The sequence below is a fragment of the Rissa tridactyla genome, chromosome 6 (genome assembly GCF_028500815.1).
Source record: "Rissa tridactyla isolate bRisTri1 chromosome 6, bRisTri1.patW.cur.20221130, whole genome shotgun sequence".
In the NCBI taxonomy this organism is placed as follows: domain Eukaryota; kingdom Metazoa; phylum Chordata; class Aves; order Charadriiformes; family Laridae; genus Rissa; species Rissa tridactyla.
The window spans coordinates 59,605,355-59,625,285 of NC_071471.1; the positions used below are offsets into that span (position 1 = coordinate 59,605,355).

At 46.7% G+C, this 19,931-nt stretch overlaps 1 protein-coding gene across 3 annotated transcripts in view; it reads right to left on the minus strand.

Annotated features, from left to right (window-relative positions):
• SH3PXD2A (SH3 and PX domains 2A) overlaps nucleotides 1–19,931 on the minus strand; it is a 280,366-nt gene that overhangs the window by 159,323 nt on the left and 101,112 nt on the right. For all 3 annotated transcript variants that reach the window (XM_054205000.1, XM_054205001.1, XM_054205002.1), the window contains exons 4-5: nucleotides 9,800–9,876; nucleotides 181–272 (exon numbers count right to left, since the gene is read on the minus strand). In XM_054205000.1, the coding sequence (XP_054060975.1) occupies nucleotides 181–272; nucleotides 9,800–9,876 (169 nt within the window). The remainder of the gene's footprint in view (nucleotides 1–180; nucleotides 273–9,799; nucleotides 9,877–19,931) is intronic.

Below are 19,931 nucleotides of genomic sequence, written 5' to 3' on the forward strand. Positions count from 1 at the left end.
TGTGTCTGAGGGTTGCTTGACTCCCTTGTCCTCCACGCACCAGACATGGTTGTACGTAATTGTTGGGCATTTTCTAGGTAGTGTTTGAAAGCTACAAAATGTGTTCCCACACCTACAGCAGTAATAAAACCAAATGATCTTTTCCTTCCAGCTAATCAAAAAGAACTGAGAAGCACTTACTCTTTTGGAGGGTTAAGGTCTTCTGGGCGAGCCTCGAAGAACCTGAAGACTTCATCGCACTGTGAAATGTGAGGAGGAAGACGAACCAGCGCCTGCAAAAGAAAAGAGGGAGGGAGAAGCACTTAGAAATGTCAAGTTCAAAACACGGCCTCAAACACCTAAACTAACAAGGAAGAGGAGGCAAAAGAGTCCTGGTAGGGGGAAGAGAATACAAAAGGAAAGCATCACACCTAGCTACTTACTTGAGAAGAAGGGAAACAACATGTCTCGACTGCTAATGTCAAGTAGGATCCAATGAATTTAGACAAGCAATGGTACCCAGAGTCGTCAGTGTAACTTTTTTGCCATGTGTACAAGAGCAGAATTTGGTCCACGTGTGCAAAACCATAACACTGAGTAGACAAGTGATCTGTGGTTGGGACAGTGTCCGTGACACGTGTTTGCATAGCACCTCAAACAACGTGGTTAGGGCTTATGGGTTCTATGTGAATGCACACAAATTCAAGCAGAGAAAATCTACAGACTCAACACCCACTAATACTACAGATTAATGTGCTTCATTAGGCTTTCCATTAAGCACTGTCAACAGAAAAAGCAGAGTTTGCTAAAAAAACCCCAAAGAACCACACAAAAATTTGCTCCTAAATTGACAGGAAAAGAAGTTTGATTAACTGGAAAAAAAACAGGCAGCAAGGCTATTTCTGCATGAAGAAGGTCTCGCTGCAACGCATCTTGGCTAACAACATCCATATGCTCTGCAAGGCAGAGGTGTGCAGCGCTTGTCACATTCAGCAATAGTTAAGTACAATTCGGGAAGCGACCACATTATGTTGAAGTGTACTGGAAAGCGGGACTTCAAACCAAGGAGGCAAGCACACAAGGCAGAAACGTGCTATGAATTTGCTGTTCAGACTCTAGAGCTTGGCAGTGCCAAAAGAGGCCAAAAAGCCGTCTCCAGCCTACAGAGATGAGACAGCAGCTGTAAGTGACATGACCCTGAGATTGCCTCTGGAAATGACCAGCAGGAGAGGAAAAGAGGCTGGAGTCTACCTCCTCCTGTGCTAAGTTACATTGAAAATAGGCCACAGGATAAATATAGACCAAGCTTCTTAGAGGTGCTGTAAACCTGTTTGACAAAATGAGATTGTCTGGCTCTTCTGCTAGTTGAAAGTAGGACAAACAATCTTGAAAGATGGATGAAAAACTGCACCAGAGCTAAATGAAGGTGCATTAGGGCGAACTGGTTATACTAACCCATGAGACATCTCATTGATCTTGGTCAGACACACCAGAAGGCCTAGCCAAAGCATGAAGGCAGAACAGGGCAGTTGGTTATCCTCATGGCTGTTTTTAACCAAGCTTTAGAAGCAGCCAGATTTGTTTCCAAGACCACTCCTGCTCGGGGATGTGAAGAAAAACAGCTGAAAAATGAAAAAATCCTGGTCTGAAACTGCAGGTCTCCAGTATTACATGATGGGGTCTTGTTTGAGGTGGCCTGAAATTCAAAGCTGAGTGCTTCCAGACCTACAGCTCTCCTTTTTCTGGTGGAGGGATGTTATAAAAACACAAGGAAAATCAGTTTGCTACCAGCAGGCCTGTGAAGAATGAGGAACCGGCCTTTGGTCATGTACGACTGCACTACAGAACAGAAAAATACCTTGCAATAAGGAAGCAGCATCAGATACTGAAGCCTGGCAATAGCCCAGCAGGTCCGAGTGCTGGGGCATGTGTACAGAACGCTGCTGGCTGCTGCACTAATACAGGATGAAACTTAACAAGTGGAAAACTCAAGTGCTTTATTTTGAATGGAGGATGCCCTCGTCCCCAGCGCTGTCCACTCAGTCTTGCCGTCCTGCCTGAAAGCGTAACAAAGGTGTAAACTGTCTGCCTTTATTCCTAGTGTGCATAAACACACGCATCCAGCTGGCAAATCAAGACTAACACTGGGAAGTCAGGAACTGCCAGGGAAGGGAAACAATTATGGCATGTTGAAGGAGAAGAAGAAACGCCTCGCCAGAACAGGCTAACAAAGACACATTAGAGCATGTTTTATTCTGCTGCACCTCAAGCAGGAGACAGACTTACGCAGAGGAGCAACGTTGCCTAACCAACAGTGGATGAGGCTGAGATTTAGTGAGGCTCTATTACTAATGCCCTTCTTGGTTTGGGCAGGTTACTTAACCTCTTTCCATCAAATTCAGCAGGGACATATCTTCAGTTACCCATTTACAATGCTGGCCAATAACACTTAGCTAATCCGCAGAAAGGTTACGAGGCTCAGATATTGAATATCTACAGTGTGTTTTGAAATCTCAAAGGGCTTGATCTTAGGCAGTCAATGGGGCAAGAGCAAGAACTGCAAATGGTACGTATCATTACTAGAGAAACACAAATACCCAAGTTATACTTATCACAGGGGGTCCTGGACACGAGACGCCTTCCCAAAGAGTCACCGCTTCCCTACAGGTTGTAGGTGTTCACCCTTCCCAAAATACAGGCTACAGATGTCAATACTGAGGTGGAAAACAGAGTAGGTTTTCAGTGATGGAGGAGTACAAATCCTACCAAGCTGCCTTGGACATTTGTGTTCCTAAATCTTTAGAAGCTTCAGGAAATCTGACTACACTGAGTCAGCGATCCCCTGCCTGGAAATTTCCAGGAGCACTGTGGTCCAGTTGGGCTGAAGGGGGGCAATTTAAAAGCACCTCCATGACTCCAGGCTTTCGCAGGCAGTGGATAAAAATCAGCCAAAGCCATTTCCACACCCGGTCATCCACCTTCCGACCCTACGGACACGGTAGCCCTGGGGCAGGGCAGGCTCTCCTCCTTCTGAGTCACCTCCCAAAGTATTGCAATTTTCAGCCCAGTGCATGGAGGTGAAAGGAAATCCACATGGCAGTAACTTGCCATTGCCTGTTTTTTGGGGAGCTCAGGTGTAAGTCTGCAGCCAGACAATTTTTACTTGTTTTTGTTAAGGAACAAAACCTTAAGAAGGGGTAAGAAATGCTAAAAAAGGGTAAGAAAGTGCAAACAAGGGTGTAAAACCAGGCAGAGTCGGTCTATTGATTTTGGACAGTGGCAGGGAGCAGCAATGCTTTTTTGAGAAACAAACGTCTCTTCAGCAAACACACAACATCCACCCAGGAGCCAGCCAAGTCCAATGTGATTCCAGCAAGTGAACAAAAAGTGCATTGAGGAGATGAGGGACACGGCTGTCACTCTGCAAGGGGAAACTGTGAGTTTCTGGCATTTCCAGCAAGATAGTCTCAGGGCAGAGCTGCAAGGGCCTGAAGGAAAGACTGCAGGGTCAAGGAAATGAGGGTAAAGAAAAAGAGGAAAACAGATGGTGAAAGGATGGAAAGTACAGGGAAGTGACATTCTTCCTGGGATTTGGAAACCAGAGGCAAATGCACACAGCTACAAACAGGAGGCATCCAGAAACAGCAAGGAATTTGAACAGGAAAGGTGAGAGATAAAAAGTGCCAGCGAGCAGAATTCAGCCTTGCACAACCGCCGAGCGTTATCAGTAATAGCATGTTTCCTCGCTCGGCATGCAAAGGCAGACGTGCACTGCTCAGACCTCACACACTCCTCAGGAGGTATGCTTTTATGTGTTATTTCAGCCTGTAACGATGTCTGTCTCTCTATATTACAGGTTTCAGACAGTCTTGCAGAGTGGATGATTCAGAAGGCTATTAGAAAAGCTGTAACGTCAGGCAGGGCGTGAGCAAGCAGCCCTTGGCACTGGGGATGGCCGGCTACTCACGCAGCACCAGCCCACCTGCGGGCAGGCTGCTGCACGCCGCACACCACATTCGAAGCAAACAGAGCACCAGGCACAGGCAGGGCTTCATGGCTTAAGGTTACATGAACTGCAGACGGCTCTGAGGGACTATATTAAAGCTCAAAGGCTTCACAAAATACATGCACGCGGCTATAAAACCATGCAGGTACTTGTAAGGATGCGCTGAGTGCTGTGTGTTGCATTTATGCAGATACATTTATAAAAACAGACGCACAGACATGTATATGTAGATACACAGCATGCGCGTAGGTGTGTATGTGTATATATGCACAGAACGATATTCACCCCACTGAAGTTTATATGTCTAAAATGGGAGACTGGTCACACTTGCCTATCAACTTGTATAATCACTAGAGAAAAAGGCCACTCTGTCTACCCCACCATGGACATCGAGCTCTGCGTGGGGTGAATCACTGGCTGTCTCTCGCCACAGCCCATTGAGGGAGTTCAGATATACTGCTCCTTGATCCCTAATGTCCAGCGGGGATAATCCCAGCTCTGCACACAAATACACAGAGACAGCTGACAGTACCGCATGGTTATGACTCCCTGACTTTTCATATTAACTATCCTGCTCTCAATTTTAATTAAGGTTGATCATTAGTGCCAGACATTTGGGAATGGCAATGAGTCCAGCGAGGGGGAAAGGTGCAATTAAAATAGTTCAGTTCTCAGAACAGAGACATAAATTGTTTCACCTACGTGAAAACACTTTCCATTTCTGTTTTGTTGAGAGCCTCAATAACTCCAAGTCTGAACCCAAAGCACTGAAGTGTGGAGGTCTCATGGCAAACACTGAATGTCAGACAGAGACATGGATAAAGAGTACATGGTGGTGATTCAGACTGGAGAAGAAGTAGGGAGATACGGTAATAAATAAAGAGTTGAGGGAAGGAGGGAAAGAGGATGCAGAGTTTTGGAAGTAACTGGGACACAGTTCTGGGCCTCTGACATGGAAGGACCGTAAGGCAATGGAAAGCGAGGCTCTACTCCAGGTGCTGAGGTCCATTGCAAATAATTAACTCTCATTACTGAAGCTGGTCTAAACCCACCAGGATTCTGAAACGTAGATTAAAAAATGACAAAGTCTGAAAGTTTTTCACTTAAACTCTTTCATTCTTGACTAGGACTAACTATTACTTCATCTTCAATGAGCACTAGGTTGTACAATGGATAGAGACAGAAACATCTGTGTATCTGTCTTGACAGGTTCAAGAATTAAGCCTTGAAAGAGACGCAGGACTGAGAGACCAAGAGGGAGGTAATTAAGTTTTTGAAGTGTGGTGTCTCACACTGTGAACATTAATAAAAAAATGACCAATATTTCCTGGCACTGATGTGACTCGCTCGTCTATTTTTTATGTAGGTGGCGTGCATTTGAGTTCTCAAGTCTCACTATGGAAAAGCCTGTAAGCTTCTACTTAAATCCACCTCCAGTCGGGGCAGTATGAAGGCATGAGACAAATTCAGGTAATTGTTTATGACAATGTGACTTCCCATCTTAAGACCTTCCCTGCACAAAGATGCTTCCCTCAATTAGGTCCAACATGCACAAATATGCAAGTCTGCAAATGCTGGCCTGAGTCTTCCCAGTGGTCTGTGTGAAGAGAGAGCGGTGGTTTTATGAACCACCGACCCGAGAGGTCCTTCTTGAACACAGGACAGTACATACTGGACAAGCACACACCAGAGGTGTGTTTGAGAGATCAAAAGCTTAATAAATAAAATGCCCCTGGCAAGGCAAGGCAAGGCTATGAAGTTGCTCTTTCTTTCAGATTGGCAAAACCTCCTAATCAAATTAAGAAAACCAGGCCCAATGAGCCCAGAAGACCTTAAATCACACTAAACTAATTCCACGTCTACAGTTAAGAGGGAAATCATCCAGAGATACCAATTCCAGTGGGCAGCACACATTTACTGGCAAAACGCAGTTTGTTTGGTAACTCACTCAGGTTACCAGTAAGGACATACAGACTCTGCACTTTCGTGTTTAGAGATGAGAAAAGTCCTGGAAACCTTCCCCTGTGTGTCCCACTCCTCTGTTTGTCACTGCAACTTCAAAGTTTCTTGTGGTCTTAGCAAAAACGCTGGCCTAATTACCTTTGTGATGGCATTTCTCTAAGCTGGTACAATGCAATGAAGAATTACCCAGGCGCGAGGCGTCGGGAGGCCCATGCTGTAGGGTGCAGGGGGTTCACATCCCTCACACAGAACATTCTGCGGACCTCCCCTGACTGCCAAGTCTCCCCACAAACTCAGGCGGCCTCTGCCTGTCACTGCTCCTGTGCCTCCTGCAGGAACCACAACACATCCAAACAGCAGAAGTCAGACCTGCCTCTCAGCTGTGCAAATCACCACGCTCTGTCAGAGACAGGTTGCAAAAACAAAACAACAAATGGTCGAACATTTGCACCGCTCATTTGCCAGGACCTATCTGTGCTTCATCTTTCCAGGGCAGGTAAAGTGGATGGAGAACCCTCATCTGGCAAAAAAATTATCACAAAATTTGCATCTGAACCCGCTTCCCTTCTCTGCTTCCTCACAGATGCCAGTGGACAAAGGCCTATTGTCTCATTTATTCATTTTATTATCCCATGTCAGATTTTCTCCATCAACTTCGCCCACATCATTCCAGCATAATTCGCTAAATTTTTCAACATTAAGTATGTTGTCTGGCTACCTATTTTAGGACTAGCATGGGCCGTAAGTTTTCCACTCATGTTTTATAGAAGTCAAAATGATGCTCTTACGCTACAGTTCTACACAATTCTCTAAAGAGCCAAAACATCCACTGGACAGGGGAAGAAATGCAGAAAAGAGCTAACACTTCCAAAGAGGTGGGCATGATCCCACTCTCAAGTCATGTGCATGCATCAGTAGCTGCCACAGAGTAGGAAACAGTAGTGAGTAACATTATTTTATTAGAAGGGAAAAAAAATAATTCTCCCTTCTTACACCAAGACGGGATTCATTGCATTCACTTCAGCTTTCTTGAAGTTATCATTGGAGCTGAGCAAGTCACTCAGGTTCCCTCTGCAGTTACAGCTGAATGTAGAGAGACCCTGTGTCTAGTTTAGGCTGGTGAAGCGAGGCCACTCTCCTTCAGACTCACCACCTAATTTTCTGTTCCCGAGTCACAGCTTTCTGTTATTCCTGGTTAACTTCATATTGGGGTGGAAAGATTACAGTAAGGTTCTGAAGGTCATGTTCCCAGCAACCTTGCAAGTGGTGACCTTCAGGGAAGGTAGCAAGAAAGCAATTCTGAATTTTAAGCCTCTGCTCAGCTCCAGAGATGAAATCCTGTCCCTGATGAAGGCCAGTAACAGAACTACCACTGGCTTCACTGTACCAAGAACTTCTCCTTCTACAAGCTGTTTCCCTAAATTCTTTGTACCTTTGAAGTTCAGTGCCTGATTTTCATCATTATTTTCAGTCTTGTGGACTTTCATATCCTGGGACAGGTGTGGAACAACAATAACATAGGACAAACGTTATTTGAACAAATGCAAATTGGATGAACCATAAATGTTCAAAAGAAAAACTAATTCTCATAAAATATGCAGACTTAGAAAGGTTGGGAGAGGTATGAGTTGCAACTCTCAGGTCCCTCTGTTTATTTACACAGGTTGCCAACTGTGTGACAGGTTGCCAACATCCTGTGCCAGGCAATGGCGTGACCAACTACCATCGTCATTTATCCTCTGTAAGCTGTAGCAGAAAGTGAAGAAATCAGACCATAATTGGATCTGATGATAGGCAGGCCACCATGGCTACTTCTATTCTGTTCTTGAAAGGCGGGCACAAGCTTGTCTGCCATCCACAAGCTTGTCTGCCATCCACACTGGACACAAATTAATGTCTGGGCATGGGTTTGGAGTCAAATGCAGGGGATGGGAAAAAGAGCTTGGCATTGCTTTACTTCCCAGCACTGGCCAAGGCACTTGCCTCCCTGCAGCCCAGACTGTTCAGGCACAGCCACGGTCATACACGCTCCAACAAGATATCTCCCAGGGGGATGGATGAGTTAGCCTGGGCCTTCGTTCCTTAGAGACCTGACACCCCATGCAGAAAGACACTATGGAGGACGTTGCCCTCTTGAAGCACTCATGAAGCCATGAGATGCAATGCCTGCTCAAGCTTTTCAGTGACTACGAGCCTCGCTCTCCAATGCCATCCAGATTTAAATATCTTCTACTGGGAAGTACTGAGGCAAAGTAAATAGAAATTACAGTAAACTGCAAATGAAATAAAAAGACACTACATCAGGCACAAAAAACTTACGTGCCAGAGATTACTGGAAGCTGGGGTAATATGCTGGAGAAGTCACTATAGGTTTGTCGTACTCCTTGCTGGGCACCACTGTAGCTGCTGCTGGAGATGGGAAACACTGGGCTGGGGGAAACTGGGCTAATCCAACACAGCTGGGTCTATGCTCATAAAAGCAGCCCTATTAATAAATAGATCAAGGATACAGCTTGGCTTTGGGGAAGCATCCAGCCACATCTCCGAGCTGGGAAGCAGGAGACCTGCCCTGTATCATCTGAACCAGAGCGAACTGAGCCAGACTTCTCCAGAAGAGAAAAAAGGAAGGGAGGAGGAGGGCGGCAATCACAGTGCCATGGCCCCAATGAACATGCCAGCGGCTGACGCCACAACACATCCCTCCGCCGTGACTGCTGGGCCCGGCCGGGTCAGGTCAGGTCTGTCTAGGGTGCAGACAAAGGGGTCCCAGAGAAGCAGCTGCCCCCACCCCCGGCGTAAGTCGGCCCTTTCTCCACTGCGCATCTGCCGGGTGAACCCTGACATCAGCCCTCTGTGCTCGCGTCGCCGGCAGTTCCTGTCTGAAGGAGGGTGGCCAGGGACGCAGTGAGACCCTACATAATTTAAAGAGAGCCGTTCGGGCCGCCGGCAGGAAGACAGTGCATTAATTGTCGCACAAGAAAGACTGATCTCATGAGATAACACTTTAATCGCAGCTTCCTCACCCTGGCGGGGGGTGCAGATGGCATGGGTTTCGCTGCCCCCCCGACTCCAGCGTGCCTCAGGCACTTTGTCGATCTGCTCCCAATTTTGGATGAGCAAATGTCTGACTGGAGAAGTTCTTGGGAATGTATTTTCTTCCCCTCCACCTGCTCCTCTGGCTTTCTAAAAACGGAAAGAAAACCTCACGGGAAATAAGAGGAAGTCTGGGGTTTAAATTATGCGCTGACTGACACGCTCGATACCTCTACAAAAACTGGGTATCCGCCTTGCTTAGAAACGACTTTTAATCTACTGTCGGAGGATTAATTATCTTCAAATCATAAACTCTAAGCTAGAAAGGAAAGATTAGGTGACTTAACCTTCTTCTCAGCGCAGCTGAGACATGCTTGTCTGTCCTGCAATAAATTTCCAGGCTTTCACTCGTCAGGAGAAGCACTCCTGGAAGCCGCCCATCTGCCCCCAGTGCTGCGCCGGCCGGCCCTGTCCCTCATGCTGCTCTGGGGACAGGCGGGCAGGGAACAGAAGAAAACGCCACCTCAGTTGTGCCTCAACTCCTGCATTCATCGAGGTTGAAGTCAAAATAAAATCCACATTTTGCGCAGACGAGGCTTAGGGAAATGAGGCAGCAATCCGGTGCGTACAGTTTGCAGGGGAAAATGCTGCGAGGACCCTGGGAGCAAACAACGGCCTGTTTTCACCTGCCCTGGTGGTGCTTGGGAAGGAACCATCCTTCCTTATGATGGTGTCAACACAGATGAAGCTCTTAGTAGTATCCGGCAGGGAAAGCCCAGCGTTGGTGGTGGCCCTGAGCCCCTCACACACAGCTCTTACCCTGCAGTACTCGTCGATGGGCTTCAGCCTCTTCACCGCTACGTCTCGGACATGGCTCCTCCGGAACAGGATCTTACCTGAGGAGGGAACAGATGAAAGGGGAGGGTTAGGGGCATCGCCTGCCATGTGGGATAGCACAACAGCACCGGGCAGAAAGGCCGGCAGATGGGGTTTCGTCCCCGGCTCCAACTACAGGTGTCAGCAGTGCAGGTGGCTGAGCACTGCAAGCCCGTTACGGACCCAGCAGAAGAGTCCAGTACTGGGGAGGTTCGCACAGCAGCAGCGTTGTGTGACTGCGGCCCACCATTGCTACAAGACAGACAGGATGGAACACGGAGGAGGTGTGAGTAACAGATCCGCTCCTGCCCTCGGAGCAAACTGTGCAGAAATAGGCTGCGGGGCAGGCGATGGAGGGACGCGGGGCAGAAGCTCTTAGGGGAGCCTGCCTGGCACCTCCCACAGCTGGGTGCTGCTGGTCTTAAGTCTGCACGGGAGATGCAGCACATGGCTAACAGCTACCACAGGCACAGCAGCTCCATGAAACCTCAGCGACTGCCACCACTGCCCCGCTTGCGTGAGCCACCAAAAGGGGACCACAGTGACTCACGGGGCAGGGGGAGTTTTTCTGATTTCATCCTGCAGATAACACAAGAAGTTCTGGTTCCCTTTTAGTGATGGCGTTATCCTGGAGTGGACCAACTCTATGCTATGACTCTCTTCTACTTCAGGGCTGCTTTGGCACGTCCATGCTGGTAGCACTGGGAGCATCGCTGGGGTGGGATGCGGGCTCCAGCTACACCCCATGCTTGCCCACTCAACCGTATCCCACTGCAGAGGCTCCTGCCCTTGCAGGCAGGCAAACCACACAGCCAGCTCACGAGCAAACACAAGGCTGTTGGTGACAGAGCCCTTATAAATCTACAGAGGGAAACCAAATAAAAGAAGAAAAATAAACAAACTCTCTTTTTCTGAAAGTAAAAAAAAATAATAACCTCAGTGTCCTTGCTGGATGACATTTCTGCAAGCCAGTTAAGATTAAATAAACAGCTGGGTTTTGTGTGAAACTGATTGTAACAAAGTTTATCAAAATAATCTAAAAACTGAGTTTCCCCACACACAAGGATGTGATGGTATTTTTCTGGCTTGAAGGGATTATATCTTCATATCCTTTTTTGGTGGTTTTCTTCCCTTTTTCTTTTGTGCTGTATTTCTTTTAATGTAATGAGACAAGAATAAATTATATGTTCTCTTTGTGGTGGAAGAAAACACTATCTGCCAGCATTATTTAGTCCATGAAATGTCTGCGTTAAAAACCACTGACATATGTACCACCCCCTGCTCCAAACTTCTTCTGCCAACAGGCAAATGAGATACTCACCCATAGATCATGGGATAAGAAAATGGACTAGGAAATGAAATCAGATCCAAAATCTGAATGTGTGGCTTTGATTTTGTCATGATTACACAAGCTGAGAGGTTAATGAAACGGCAACCTTTAACAGACCAGTAGCGGAGGCTCTAACCCCCCCCAGACTCTGCCCCTTTTGGTTGCCTTTTCTTCCATAGTTGCTAATCTGGAAGGTGTTAAAGCCTTTTGTTTCAGACAGGAGAAAGTGGTTTATCTCCATCCCCAATTCTGGCAGCAAAAGAGTTTGTCCTGTGAGGTAAAGCCATTTCCTAGTGCCATAAATTTCTCTCTGGGTTCCCTGTGGTTATCTCATTACAAAGCTGGTGCTCAGCCATCCCTTTAGGATGTGATGCCACGTGGTCACAGAGCACAGGGGAAATCTTCAATAGGTGTCTGAGATGTTCATCTGAGCTTGAGCGATTTAGTCAAAAGCTGCTGGTGAAGGAAAGCGTGACTCCCATCTCCCTGCACCGATCCACTTCGGACACATCAAAACATTGCTGCTTTCCTGCTTCTCTGCCTGGTAAATGGGGAGAACTACCTGCACAACTCCAGGATCACACTGTACTTGTACTGCACAACTGCAGTAAGCTGCTTTTTTGAGTGACAGGAGTGTGGGGGTAGGTGTAGAGAAAAGACTAGTTCCTTTCTCAGTGCTCCAGAAATGCTGGTGTGCGAGATTTTGGTATTTCTTTGCAACTTTTAGAAATACACTGCATAGAGAAAGCAACATTTTGGAAACATTCTCACTTTCTGGCTTTCCTGTTTTCAGTTCAAGCCACAAATCGAAAGTCGAACCGGTGACCATATAAAAACATAAAGGAACTAAAGACTTAAACACATTAAAGATCTCCTGTAAATGCAATTCAGCTTTCCTAAAAAGACAAGGAGGCCCAGTCTTCAAAGTAACATAATAAATGAAAGACTCAAACATAAGAAACAAGATAAATATAATAAAGAACGTTATATTAAACACAGAGTACAAAAAAGACCCCAGGATATGATGAGTCTTAATTCAGTCCTTAAAAGGAGATGGAAAATATCAGGATGACTGTGGCATTAGGATGAAGCAAAGCCCAGAAGGTGCTTCCATTTTTATCCCTTCAGAAAAAGGAAGATTTTTTCCTCTGCTATTGGAAGCTGGAAAAGGATCAATGAGGGCTGTGGGGAAGATCTGTAGCTGCCCGGTCCAGTATGGCATTCAAAACTGAGATCTGGAGAAGGCTGAGTCATTTAGAGCACCATGGAGTAGCAGTCAACAAGGAAAAAAGCAATAATTGAAACAAGGACACTCTGCAACCACATCCAGCAGCAAGGGTGGGCAGCGAGGAGGGACCTCCTCACAAATCCTGGGGTCCTCGGGCAGATCGACCTGATCGACCAGCAGGAACCACTGCAAATCCAGTATGAGTCACTAGTGCTTCCTCCAGTTCCCCCATTTCTACCAGGGGAGGTCCCATGGGACTGAAAAGGAAGGTAACACGAGACACCCATGCTGTACACTCCTTTACACTCTACAAGTGGGTGCACTGGACACAGACCCCTTTAATGGAAAGCTTTGACTAGCGAGGTAGTTAGGATCATCCTGTTATCACCATAAAGAAATAAAGAGCAGGCAGAGAGCCAAGCAGCAAGAGCATGTAAGAGCCAGCAGGGAGCCCTCAGGACAGCAGTGGAAAGGAGCACTTCATGCAGCACTAACAGGAAGCAGGGAAGTCCTGGGGTGGCCAGTAAATGCAGAACAGCCCGGCCAATTTCCTTGCAAGGGTGGAGTAGTGGTTTATGTGCCACTTGGCTTTTCCTCTGGGTAGCTCTAAGGAAGCTCTAAGGAAGCTCCACATCTCTAAGGAAGGGATCTACTTCTATGTGACTACATACAGTGCTGCTTCCTCTCTCCTGAATTTTACTGCAGCTCTTTTAAGCCTACTCAGGCACCACAGCCCTGTTTTACAGAAGGACAAGAGGCTTTTTAATCATGCTGCAGCCCAGCTAGGAAGTGAAGGGGAAGTCTGTCTTGGTATCAGATGGGAAGCTATAGGCTACCCAGGACAGCACTGCCTCATGCAAGTATTTCATTCACCAATGTGCCAGGCTCAAACTGGGCCAAGGGAGGTCTGGCACATGTTAGGAAGGACTCTGAGGACTGTAGCACTGGGAGAGAGATGTGGGGAAGACACAGGGCTCCAGCCCTGCTGCTAATGCAGGATAACAATATTTATTTTTACCTTTTTTTCTTTAAAGAAAATATTATTCCTAGGAAATTAATGTGGATAAGAGGCAAAGTATCAGGTTTAGCATTGTAGGGGATATCTTAAGTCATCCCTTCATCTCTCTGTCTATATATATAGATGTAGCCTTTAATTCTGCGACCACACACCCCTTCTCCCACAAGACCCCAGTTCCCTCCTGTATACACAGCGGGTGCTCAAAGTGGGACGAATAAAGCTATGCAGGAGACCGTCTATGGCAGCTGCTGATTCCGCAAGCCTTAAAGGCATCCTCTGAATATCATTTCATTTCTGCATAACCTCACACTTGGATTAATAAAGGCTTAAAAACAACCCAACATTAGACTCCTTGGCCCCCCCATTAGACTACAAGTCTGTGCTGAACACACCAGAAAGGTCCATAGCCTAATACTTTGTAATGGTGAAGGATGTGGTTCATGCAGAGAAGAAACCTTGCTCCTCGTGGGCTTGGTGACACTGTGGAGCATGGTCTGGAGGCAGCACAGCACCAGGCACCACCAGGCTGAGAAGCACTACAAGTCTCTAAGGGGATGCCCAGCAGGAGAGTCCAGTCTTTCCTCTTCAAGGGAGGGGGACATATGCCATACAGTCCCAGCAGTCACAGCAGATGAGAGAAAAGAATTTGGCCCTCACGCAATTACAGCTTCTCCTTTTGGGCTAAGCAGCTTCCTCCTGTGAAACTAAACCCATTTTGTTGCTCATGTATTTTTATGAAGGCTTCTACTCCTTACACATAGCTGTTATTATTCTTTTTATACACTGAAGAAGCACAGATGTGCAATCAGATATGACACAAATTCCCCTCTACCCATTTAAGCTGTGACATCCGACCCAGGATATTGCATGAAACTCTCAGGCACCTGTCACACAATGTAATTCCCAAATGGAGCATTTAAAGACACACTGCCACCTTGCAATGCAAAATAGATAACTCAACAGCATAGCACTATGGGATAGAACAATTTTATGTTTCTCATGGAAGTACGTGTGATTGTCAACCAGATAGCAATCTGACCGCAGGCAAAAATGAGGTGTGTTCCTTATAAAATAATGTCTTGCTTTTACATGGGGATCCCAGTTTCCATGGATTGTTTCATCCACAATTTCCTGGAGTCAGAAAGCCAGTGCCAGGGTCCTAACATTGATGGCATTTGCTCCTGACAAAGAAAGGGGAGGGAAATGATTCATACTGTTTCCACCGGTGGGAGGGGGAAGGACTTTTTTTAATAAGTAGAAACTCATGACAGATTCAGAACTGTTGGCTGATCTTGGCTGCCAAAGTGCCTCAGTTGATAAAGGCCTTCGCTAATCAGCAGGGATTACTATGGAAGGTGACAAGAGGTGATGAAGACAGATGGGGCAGTCAGGAAAGACAACACAAGCAATAACAATATGTGGGGGCTGGTGGGGAGGGTGTCCTTCTGCACTTGGATCCTGTTTTTAATGCGCATAAGCTGCAATGTTAAAGAAAATCACCAAGAAGCCATAAAGCACGGGAAATAACATGGCTTAACTATAAAAGAATATCACCAGGAAGAGAAATCTTTCTTCCTCCATTAGAAGTGATAAGCAGAATATGCCCTAATGTGAATGATTACAAGGGGAAACCAAAGACAGACAAGAGGTGAAGCTGGATTCCCCACCAGAAAAGAGCTCCTACCTCTGAACTTGGCTGCCTTCCACTGTCTGTAAGGGTGGCTACGATCCTCCAGGGACAACAGCATCACCTCTAGAACAGCTTTGTTAGTACAGACTTTGGGAATTCAAGCACCAAGCACAGCTGGAAGAAGGAGAAAAGCTAGGAGCACTGATGCTGAAATTCAGGAGTGACAGATGGGGGCCACAGGGTGCAAATCTCAGGCTAACAGCTCTGTTACTGTTTGTGTTCTGCATAAGCCAAGAGCTACTTCATGTGGTTCTATGTAGTGCTGCTACCACCCAAACAACCTATTGCTCCTGTAATCTCCTCTTCAACTGCCCCAGCTGCAAATCTCCCACCCCTCCAAAGCAAGGCAGGAACCACAGTGCAGGCAAATTATGCAGTGTTTGCTCTGGAAAGGGCTACAAAATTACCTTTTCAATTTTCTTACTGTGGGTGGCTCTCTGTCCACTGGTCTGTATGCACCAGCAAACCCGAAGAGATCCACCACCTTGCTTAAACGAACTTTACCACCGGAGTACAGCACAGTAAAGCACCTACCCCACACAAGAGGATCTCAGTGTGAGCACAAGTCCCCACATCCCTTAAAAACTGAACTTCCCAGTCTGTGAGTGGTTGCAAAATGTTGGGAGTGTTGATTCAGTGAGTAAAGTCTTCAGCTTCTGCAGGGAAACCGGTGCCTCCTTGAACTACACAGCTCAGCTTCCCCAAGGTGGAAAGTGAACTCATTTCTAATTACTGGTTGCAAGTTCTACATTAGCCAGCAAACAGCCAACTGCTTTTAATTGCAGAAAGCAGTCAGTTTGTCCGAGGGGAGAGAGAGAATGGTATTTATACCTGCAGACAGCAACACCAGCAACTGGCACACCCTCACCCAGAGGAATTGACCTGATGATAATTCCGAGTCCCACAGAGATGAGGAGCCAAAAGAAGGTCACGTTTTCAAAACATCCAAGAAACACTGCCTTAGGAAACAGCACGGCTTCCTCACACAGAGGATGCAGGAGTGTCCTCCTCTTTGCATACAGTCTTTACTATGCTGGGAGCAAAAGGCACAGAAAAACAGGAAAGTCTATGCAGATCCAAAGCATCACTCTTGCCTATGCATACTTCTCCCCTAAGATAAGAATCTGCACACTTACACATCCACTGCACCATGTGCTTTTTTGAACATCCTCCAAAAAGATCCGTTTCCAAATTTTCAGGACCAAGTCATCCAACATGCAGAAGCATCAGGGCTTAAATAACGATCAAACTCTCTAGACTCTATACCTAATTGATCAGAGGAACATCAAACCCTACATGTCATTGCTGAAACACTTGGTTTTCCTCTTATATCAGCTGACACCAGCGCCCTGCTTTCACCTAGGTAGTTAGTGGCTCCTAACCTGTGATCTCCAAATCATTACTGGTCCACAGGCAGTCTGCAGCGCTATGTTCAAGAGTAACTTTCACTCCCTGGCCAGCGTGGGAATGATGTGGATCACTGTACATTGGTCCAACAAGTTTGGGAACCAGCAGCCCCTGTTTGTATTATGTATTTGCTGCTGAACGTGCTTGTATCATCCAAACTACTCCAGCTCCTGACTCCAGAGCAGGAAAAGGCAAGAGCCTCTCAAATGTCTTTGTGACACCTTAACCATGAAAAATGTTCTTACTGAAGGGCAAGACCATGCCTTTGCAGCTACGTTAACTAAACTCTTCCTCTACTCTTTCCCAAAACACATCAAGTACCTCCTTGCTCACTGGGGTCTGCTGAAGTCAACAGGAGTCTTTCTACTGACACTCGGTGATATGGACCCTCAGGAATGACCATATCGTTCCACCTCAATCTTTTAAAACAGCAGCCTTAACAAATTGAGCCTACTAAACCATTTGCACTGTCTTATAAGCTCTTATGAGACTCGTCATTAATGCACGCGCTGGTGTGACACTAAGCCCGAGACATTACCTCACACACGCTGGGCCAGCACTGCCTTGCCGACAGGGAACCTTTGAGCTGCATCCACTGAGGTCGAAGACCTTGCAGCAAGGGTGCAAGGTGGAGCACTGGATGGAGATGGATGTGCACCACACCCTTGCCAAACTATACTGGAAAAGCTCAGTAAGGTCCTAGCCACATCCTTTGGCGTGACTGGCAATAACACTGCTTGGGAGACTCCACCCTTAAGCTGGTTGAAAACCGGAGCTGTGAATAAAATAATATTTGCACTCTCACCACGCAGATCAAAGTTATTATTACTAGGAGGTAGGTCATGCAATAACGCGGTGCTAAGGCATATACTCTTACAGGAACATTGCCGGTAGAAATTGAGGAGTAGGGATGCAAAGGTGGCTTCACAAGGTCACAAAATGAGCACACACTAATGACAGCAATAAAGCCAGTCCCTAGATCCTTTTGCTGATCGCATGCAGAATGAAAACACGTCTACCTTGGCATCTGGGGCCAGAAAATCTTTCTGTTCAAACATTTATTCTAATCAAAACCAAATCCTCGATTTCTGCCACAAATGAGGCAAAACTCTCTCCTGTGGAAGACCTTGATTAAGTCAGCTGCCAGGTACACATGTCCCACATTACAGGAGGTGAAATTCAGCAGTCAGATTGGCAGGGACAGTGCTTCTCAGAGCAGTTGTGGTATTTGGAAGGCACCAATTAATACAGAAATTAAACAAACAAACAACGTGGCGGCAAACATAACTAGGTGTCTGTGCTTGTCAGAGGCTGGAACTCACCAGCTAGGGTTTCAGAGAGCAGCATTCAGAAACCAAATCCCCTGTGCTTTGCAAAACAGAGCGCTGTTCTCTCTTTCCAAAGGGAAGTGCTGTCTGGAGTCCTCTAAGCAAAACCTGTGCCTGGTTTTAAGCTGAATTTTCAGTAGACAACGACGACAGGCACAGAAGCTGTTGAATGACAACCAGACCAAAGCTAGCCAGCCTCCGAGTCAGAAAGCTCATCTGCAGATCAAGACACCATCTCAAACCACAGGCATCATTCCCTGGTTCCAGACACATCTTTTTAGTATGTCTTACCTTTTTGTGTCATTAAGAAAACCTCTGGTAGGGATTTCCTCTCTGCCTGCTCTGATCCCTGATAAAGCTAATGTTGACTTCAAAGGCTTGTGAGCGTGTGCATCAGGCAGGGATGGCTGATTTCTGTGTGTTACAGGAGAAGAGAGATGGGCCCTTTTATTTCCAGCACATGCTGGGGGTCTGACTGGTGCAGTCATATTTGCACCTCCCTGCACTGACTCCGAAGCTGGACCTACACCCCTTCCCCTGCCTCCTCTGAGCCTGCAGTGCAATAAGCCAGCTGGGACGTGCGATCTGGCCACAACGCCTGACAAAACAGCCTTTGGGTCAGGTCTGGGGCCAGGCCACCCAGCAGCACCTCCTCTTTAATTCTTGATCGTGAAGCCACCCTTATTTTCCCTTCCCAGCTGATGGTTGCACAGCTAACCCACTCCTTTGGTAGGCAGTGGACATGGTGATCCATATGGGTGCATGTAGTCTGCACCAACACGAGCCAGTGCCCAGTCACTCAGCCTCCCAGGGACAGCAAAGCTCACTCAGATTGCTCCATCTCAGCTGCACAAATAAAAGCACTCACACCACCAGTTACCATGGCTCAGACGATGCACAGGAACAAGGAAACGATTTTATAATGGCTTATCAGATCACCAGCCTCCTTCACACCCGACTCCTCCATGTGTGAGCACTTCAGGCATTTCCAGCTCAGGCCACCTAATCCAAACTACACTCACGTGCGACTTGGCACCAGCAGAGCCTGCTGATGCCAGAAGACAGTTGAGGACAATCTCCCTGAAAAACTCCTCTCAGTTCCTCCACGTGCAAGTAAACACAGTGTTAAGTGCGCAGGGTGGAGGGTGCCAAGCATCCCCAGCTTTCCAGGGCCACCTTCTCCTGGTTTCAGCAAAGTGCCTATGTCCAATCAAAGGAGGAAACAGCACTGTCAGATGTACACGGCTTCGCCCACTGCAGAATAAAAGCCTCTTTCAGGGATTAATGTTCTAAGCAATTACTCACCCCTTGAAAGGAAAAGTGCCTTTAGCCAAGGTGACAGCAGGACCCTAGGACTACGCAAGCTTCGTTTCCCTTTCACGGTTAATACGGCCTTTTCATTTCCCAGGGAGAAGAAAAAAAGGTAGACTGGAAACTAATGTTTTGTTATTTTTTATTTTTAATAAGGTCACTGGTCCAGCAGCATAAAAACATGAAAATAACCCAAACTTTATTGCTAAATTAAAGAAAAAACAGTAACATGACTAGGCACAGAAATCTGAATTAGGAATGTGAGCTGATAATTACCCTTTCGGGCCCTGATTAATTGCATCTGAAGCCACGGAGACACTAAGCAGCCAAACTGGACTGACTGCTAGCAAAATCCATACCACCAAACAAACTGGTCTTTCTCTCCCTATGCCACCACACAGGAATGGCAGCTCCCCAAATGCTGTTTGCCTTTGTGTCCTGGTGTGCAGTGCTACACAGGGCTGGCCAGAGGTATAAAGTCCCACTATTGGGTACCTCGGATAACCCCTCTGAGGTGGTCCAGCCTGCAGATTTGTGGTCTCCAAGTAGAAAGTCAAGAATGGACAGACGCCATCTCCTCCACTTCTAGATGGAGGATCACCACCTACATGTTTAGCTACTACAATCCCAGAATTCAAGCTTCCCTGGTAGTTACAACACACTAAAAAGGGACAGAAGACTTAGTCTGCTTTGTTGCAGTGATGTAAGAGTGTTGCATTTGGTTGGGTCAAAGATCTCTGTAGTCCAGCTCCCTGTCTACAAG